Source organism: Tauraco erythrolophus, chromosome 24 (genome assembly GCF_009769465.1).
Source record: "Tauraco erythrolophus isolate bTauEry1 chromosome 24, bTauEry1.pri, whole genome shotgun sequence".
NCBI lineage: Eukaryota > Metazoa > Chordata > Aves > Musophagiformes > Musophagidae > Tauraco > Tauraco erythrolophus.
This window is the reverse complement of record NC_141488.1, coordinates 4,247,090-4,254,055: the sequence shown is the minus strand read 5'-3', so window position 1 is coordinate 4,254,055 and position 6,966 is coordinate 4,247,090. Positions and strand designations below refer to the sequence as shown.

The 6,966-nt window shown below is 65.1% G+C and overlaps 1 protein-coding gene across 1 annotated transcript; it reads right to left on the bottom strand.

Moving 5' to 3' along the window:
- Positions 1–358: 358 nt before the first annotated feature.
- Positions 359–4,928, bottom strand: FGR (FGR proto-oncogene, Src family tyrosine kinase). The gene is made up of 11 exons (XM_086626293.1): positions 4,892–4,928; positions 4,685–4,787; positions 4,262–4,360; positions 3,992–4,095; positions 3,762–3,911; positions 3,128–3,292; positions 2,028–2,207; positions 1,761–1,837; positions 1,523–1,676; positions 788–919; positions 359–567 (listed from the first exon to the last, which is right to left on the bottom strand). Exons 1-11 carry the CDS (start codon positions 4,911–4,913, stop codon positions 359–361), a joined length of 1,395 nt encoding a protein of 464 aa, XP_086482419.1. The 5' UTR covers positions 4,914–4,928.
- Positions 4,929–6,966: the final 2,038 nt, after the last annotated feature.

The following is a 6,966-nucleotide window of genomic DNA, read 5'->3' as shown; positions in this document are numbered from 1 at the left end:
GGGGCACCTCTGAGGCCTCTGCTGCTGCAGGGCGAGGGGTGTCTGGGGGGGCACAGTGGGGTACCTCACCCTCCCTTCCCCAGCCAAAGCACTTCTCAGGTTCAAAGCTGGGTGTGAAGGCAACGAGAGAGGGGCTGGGGGGGGACAGGGGACGGGGGGGGGGGTCACAGCTTTGCCCCCTCTCTGAGTCCAAAATCCTTGTGCAAAGCCCTCCGCCCTCCCTGGGGCATCCCGAGCACCCCCAGCAGGTGGGTTTTGGGGGGATACAGGCAAAAGGAGCAACAACCCCTCCCCCTGCAAAAAGGAGGAGATTCACCCAAAAGCCACCCCAGAGCCCAGCTGGGGGGTGCTAGCGGTGTCACTGGTTGTCCCCCGGCTGGTACTGGGGCTCGGTGGCAGTGAAGTAGTCCTCGAGGAAGGACTGGAGGTACTCGAAGGTGGGGCGCTCCTCGGGCTCCCGCTTCCAGCACTGCACCATCACCTCGTGCAGGGAGGGGGGGCAGTTCCCAGGGCACTGCATGCGGTACCCCCGCTCCACCTGCTCCAGCACCTCCCGGTTGTTCATCCCTGTGTGATAAGGACACCCCCCTACTCAGCAACCAGTACCCCCAAGGGGAAACTGAGGCACACTGAAGGACCTGGCGCCCCATGATTTGGATAGGGAGTCTGGCTTAGTGCTGCTCTGTCTGATGGGGAAACTGAGGCATGGGGCAAGCCATGCTGCGGAGGGTCAGCCCCTGCTCCGCCTGCACCCCATTGCCCAGCCCACCCCAAGGGTGCCCTGTACCTGGGTAAGGCACCCGGCCTTTGGTCACCAGCTCGGTCAGGAGGATGCCGAAGGACCAGACGTCTGACTTGATGGTGAACCTCCCAAAAAGTGCTGCCTCCGGGGCTGTCCACTTGATGGGGAACTTGGCCCCTGCAAGGGGAGAAGGGGAGATGGGTGAGCTATGGCCAGGGCACCTCGCTGCACCTGTGCCCAGGGTACCCCCCAGGTGGGGCACTCAGCACTGGGGACACCCTGCACCTGGGGCACCCTGTACTGAGGATGTCCTGCATCCAGGGTACCCTGCACTGGGAGAATCCTGCACCGGGACACCATGCACTGGGGTACCTCTGCCTGGAGGACCCCACACATGGCCACCCAGCATACAAGACACCCTGCTCTGGGGTCACCCTGCACCTGGGTTGCCCATCATCTGAGGCACCTATACCCTGGGACACCCATCACCCGGGGTACCCATCATCCAAGGCATTCATCACCCAGGATGCCCATCATCTGGCGTACCCATCCCCTGGGACACCCATCCCCTGGGACACTCATCACCCTGGGTACCCATCATTGGAGGTATCCATCACCCAGGATACCCATCATCTGGGGTACCCGTACCCATCCCCTGGGATACCCACCAGCCAGGGCACCCAGCATTGAGGGTGACCATCCCCAGGCGCGGGGTGGGACGCAGCACGGAGGGGACAGCGCAGCGGGTCCCCACAGCAGCAGGCCCCCAGCCCGGCTCACCCTGGCGCGCCGTGTACTCGTTGTCCTCGATGAGGCGAGCGAGGCCGAAGTCAGCGATCTTACACACCAGGTTGTCTCCCACCAGGATGTTGGCGGCACGCAGGTCCCGATGGATGTAGTTCATCCGCTCGATGTAGGCCATGCCCGCCGCGATCTTGGAGTGGGGGGAAGACAGTGAGGATTGCTCCGGATGCACCCCGTGGGGGGCACCCCCACCCCGTGCCAGCCTCCCCAGTACCTGGGCAGCCATGTCCACCAGCTGGGGCAGCTTCAGGTAGCGGCCGTCCCCGTCCTTTAGGAAATCCAGCAAGCTGCCTGCAGGCAGAAGGTGCCAGTCAAGAGCCCGCCGTGCCCACCCAAGGGTGCCCTCTCATGCAAGCCCCCAGCCCCGGGACCCGCTCCCTGCCCACCCCAGCCATGCCCAGGCAGGGTGAGGCTTGCAGAAGAGCTGGGGGAAGCAAATCTGGGGGGCACGGGGTGCTGTTGGGCAGTGCCCCCCGCTCACCTTGGCTCATGAACTCGGTGACGATGTAGATGGGCTCCTCCGACACGACGGCGTAGAGCTGCACCAGCTTGTCGTGCCGCAGCCGCTTCATGATCTGCGCCTCTTCCAGGAAGGCTTCGGGTGACATGGTGCCCGGCTTCAGCGTCTTCACCGCCACCTTCGTGGTGCCATTCCACGTGCCTGGGCCAGGGACGTGGGGTCACCGTGGGCCCGGGAGGCAGCCAGCCCCGGCAGCGTCAGGGTGGAGGGGTGCATGGGTGGAGGGGTGCGTGGGTGCATGCTTGGATGGATGGATGGATGGATGGATGGATGGATGGATGGATGGATGGATGCATGGATGGATGCATGGATGGAGGAGGAAGGAAATCAGGGCAGGGCAAGGAAGGGGCATGATACCACCATACCCCACCCAGGACAAGGAGTGCCCCCCACCCCATGGCATCGGGACAAGGAACCCGTGAGCTCATTTCCTAATATCAACCTCACCCCATTCCCCATCCCTCCACGGAGGAGCCTGTGCCAAGCTGCCATCTCCCCCGCAGCAGCGGGTACCACCTGGCATCCCAGGGTGCTGCCTGCCAGGGCAGGACCAGACTGCTCCTACCCCCCCGTGTCCCCCCCTCCCTTACCCATCCACACGTCTCCGAAACATCCCATGCCGAGTTTCTTGTCGAGGCTGACGGATTCCCGCACTATCTCCCAGGCGTCCTTAGCTAATCCCAGGGTCTGGGGCTTCACAGTGGGGCACACGCGGGTGAGCAGATGGCACAACCCGTCGTTACACTCTGCGGGGGGGTGGGGGTGGGGATGGGAGGGAGGGAGGGGGTGCGATGGGATGAATGCAGCATGCACGCCGAGCGGAGGGAGCATGGGGCGCTGGAGGAAGAGGATGATGAGGAGGGAACCCCCCGGCCTGGCAGGGATGTCACGGGGCATCGTCGTGGGGTACCTAGTGTAACCCCAGAGCAGCACATGGGACGTTGCCCCACACTCAGCCTGTCCAAGGTGGGAGCCCTTCCCTGGGGGGAGGGTGTGCCAGGCCTGGGGGTGCCCCCACCACCCCCCCCACCGCTCGCCCCAGCTCGCCCGCCAGGCCCTACCCATCCACACTTCCCCGAACTGCCCGTTGCCCAGTTTCTTGAGGAGCTGGAGGGACTCGCGGGGGATCTCCCACACGTCTTTGGTTTTAACCGAGAGGTCGGCCAGCCTGGGCGTCCCTTTGTGGCATGGCACGGCCAGGCGGCAGCACAGCCCGGCCGCCCGCTCTGTGGCACCACGGTGCAGGGGACAGGGGTCAGCGTGGGCACGGACCCTCCCCCATCAGCCCTTTGCCCCCACCCGCTACCCCGGGCATCGCCTAGGCTCCTGCATGGTCCAGTCGCCCCCCAGCACGCACACACAGAAATGGGGTGCACCCCTCTCCGCCTCCCCCCGGGACGGCCCTGCACCCCTTTGGGCTGGATCGGACCCCCAATACCCGCCCCAGCTGTGCCCACCCAGGCCCAGGGGCTACTTACCTTCTCCGGAGAGGCTGGGTGCTCCCTGCACCGAGGACACGGAAGAGGGGTGACCCTTGGGGGGTGCCCCTAATGCTACCACCAGAACAGCCCTCTCCTCCAGTTACATCCAGTTAGCCCAGCGGCTCTCTCTTGCCGAAGGGTCTCCTGGGCGTTCCCCACCCCTCCCCATCGCCCTTTCATGCCGCCCCACCCCGTGTCCCCCATCCCACCTTACCTATATAGTGCTGGACCAGCTGCTGGACGGTGTCAAACTGGGCACGGGTGGTGATGTAGTAGCCCCCGTTGTCCAGTTTCCGAATCTTATAGTGCTTCACGTGGTCTCCCTTGGCCTCATCCCAGTCCCGGATGGAGAGGGAGTAGGCACCTATGCGGGGGCATGGGTCAGGGTGGGCCAGGGAGGGATGCAGGGTGCAGCCCCCGGGGTCCCCGTCCCTGTGCCCGTACCTTTGGTGGTCTCGCTCTCCCGGATGAGGAAGGTGCCCCTGCAGTTGCCATGGCACAGGAGCTGCCGCTCCGCGTCCTTGCGCCCAATCTTCCCGAAGTACCACCTGCCGCGGGGCCACGCTCAGCGCCGGGAGGGCACAGCCAACGGGCACCCATGGGGACCCCGTGCCATGGCCGCTTGCCAGCACCGTGGCGCTGCTGGAGCTCGCTGCTGGGTCCGAGGCAGACAGGGTCGGGGTCTGCCTCCATCCCTGTCCCCCCCATACTCACTCTTCTGCCTGGATAGAGTCCACAGGGGCCACGTAGTTGCTGGGGATGTAGCCCGTGGTGCCCGAGCTCAGCGACCTGGCCTCCCACCAGTCACCCTCCCTGGGGAAACAGGATCAGGGAGTGAGGAAGAAGGACAGACGGACAGACCTGGCCACCCTGCACCTCCCCTCCCTGCACACAGCACCCCCAGACCCCACTCTTCCCCGCCACGGAGGGCACCCGTGCCTGGGTCTCTGCTGAGACCGCCCAATTCATGACACAGGTGGCCCGGCTCTCTTGCAGGTAGCCAGCAATGGAGCTGAGGCAGAGCTTGGGTCCCAGTCTGGGTCCCGTGGGGGGTACCTGTGGCATGGAGGCACCTCCCCAGGGTGGCACAGGGGCACTGGAGGTGGCAGGGGGTGCGGGGGGGGGTCGGTGACTCACGTGTTGTTGATGATGTGGAATTTCTCCCCTTTCTGGAAGCTCAGGTCATCCTCTGTCCTGGCCTCGTAGTCATACAGGGCGATGAAGAGTGTCACGCCCCCGCCTGCGGCACGTGGAGGGGATGGCGGTGAGCCCCCGGGGTCCCCCCTACACCCCAGTACTGCAGGGGTGCAGCTGGCTGCCCCCCCCCCCCAGCCCCCTGCTGACCTGTGATGCCCCCGCTCCGCATCTGCAGTGTGTTGGAGGCGAAGCCCCCCCGGCCCGGTGAAGGACGGAGCCGAGGGCACCGTTGCACCGTGGAAGTTGTTGAAGTCGGGGATGCGGGTGAAGACGGCGCCGGGTTGTGTGGGGTCAGGGTCGTACTGGGAGGTGGGGGGTGGGGGGGATCCCACCTCACCCCCCACCTGCCCTTTGCCGGACCCCTTCTCTTTGCAGTGCACACAGCCCATCCTGGGCACGGCCTGGGGGGCAGAGGGATCCTGAGCCCCGCGCTGCCCCGGCACGGCACACACGTGTGCACACGTGGTCCCAGTTAGAGGTGCTGGGGTGCCCACCCCACCCCAGCCCTGTGACATGGGGACACTGGGGTCCCAACGGGCACTGCCGCTGGCAGAGACCAAGCTGCAAGGATGGCTGTGCTGCCCAGGGGACCCCCTGACCCCCCTGGCATCCATGGGACCTCCCGCTCATGGCCACCCCACTCACTGTGACAGCTCCTTGGGTCACTTCAGCCGCTCCATGTCACCTCAGGGAGGAGAAGAGGCACCTGTGGACACCGGGGAGGGCATCAGATGGGGGGGCAAGAGCCCTACAAGGGCTGAAACACCCCTCCGTAGGGTGACACCCCTCCATGGGCTGAGACACCCCTCCACAGGGTGAGACACCCCTCCATGGGATGAGACACCCCTGCCATGGGCTGAGACACCCCCCAAGGGCTGAGAAACCTCTCCATGAGTGGGACACCTCTCCAAGGGCTGAGATACCCCTGCCCTGGGGTGAGGTACCCCTGCCCTGGGATGAGACACTCCTCTATGGGGTGAGACAACCCCCCAAGGGCTGAGACACCCCCCCAAGGGCTGAGACACCCCTGTACAGGCTGCAACACCCCTGCATCAGCTACAACACCCTTGCACAGGCTGAAACCACATCCTTGAGCGTGTTCTCCCACCACGTCCTCAACAAACCCATCACCTCCCTCCAAGGGCAGACGCGTTCCCCCCTGGCTGCCCCAAGGCCGGAGGGAGCCAGGCTGGGTGGAACGGAGCCCTTGAAGCATCCCCATCCCCTCGGTTGGGCTGAGGAACTGGTGTTTCGGGGGGAGGAAGGGCCCCGCTCGCTTCGCCGCAGTCGGGGCCGTGCTCTTCCGGCCACGGCGGCGCTCGGCACCGAAGGTGTCACGGAGGAAGAGGAGGAGGAAATCGGACCTCTCCTGCCACTGGCTGCAAGGAGACATCTCTGTCCCCAGTCCTGTTGCCTCCCCTGGGTGCTGGCCACCCAGTTTGGATGGCTCCAACCCGAGAGCGGAGGGAATGTGCCATGAAGCCGCGTTTCACCAGGCAGCCACATCCCGTCCCCTGCGCTTCTGAGAGCAGGAGGAGACGGAGGTTTTGGGGCGGATGAGACGTTTCGGGCGGGTTTTCCCCGTCACGGTCTTTGATTCACTTTCTTCTCTCTCGGAGAGGGGGTGGGAAGGGCCCGGCTCTGCCCCTTCCACCTTCGCTTTCGACACTGGTGGTGTGGCAAGGCCACGGCCGTTGCAGACGGGGCAGCGTTGCCAAATCCGAGAGGGTTTGCCTGGTCAGGGCTTTTATTTTTTGCTAAGTGGCTATTTTCGCTGACGACTGTTCCCAGCTCTCGCAAACCCTGTCCCCTCCGGGTGGGAATCACCCGCCCTGTTGCCGATGCCGTGCTTGGAAACTTCCCATTTTGCTAAATTTCTGTGCCGAGCGCGGCGGCGGTGCTGCCACGGCTGCCGGCAGGGATCGGGCGGGCAAGGAGCATCTTGGAGGCAAGCAGGAGCCCGAAATATCGCAGCACCACGGGGTTTAGCCGTGCCCAGCCGCCGCGTTGCACCCACACTTCTTCTCTGGGCACCCAAAAAACCCCCCGAGCTGGTCCCTGCCACCTCCCAGCCCGGCAGGGTGGCATGAAAACTGTCCCCTTGTGTCGGCCTCGGGGAGGGGCCATGGCCAGCCCCTGTGTTCGATGGCCACGAGCTGGCGTCTGGCCCCGGCTCTCCCGAAAATTAGCTGCTTGGAGCCTGGGAGCAGATGGCGACTGAG

Excerpts from the sequence above, each read along its gene's own strand:
- FGR (XM_086626293.1), bottom strand. The coding sequence starts at position 4,913 with ATGCGGAGCGGGGGCATCACAG. Across the intron at positions 2,208-3,127 it reads GTTCGGGGAAGTGTGGATGG|GCACGTGGAATGGCACCACG; the intron begins GTAGGGCCTGGC and ends TCCCTGGCCCAG. Across the intron at positions 920-1,522 it reads CGAGTACACGGCGCGCCAGG|GGGCCAAGTTCCCCATCAAG; the intron begins GTGAGCCGGGCT and ends CTCCCCTTGCAG.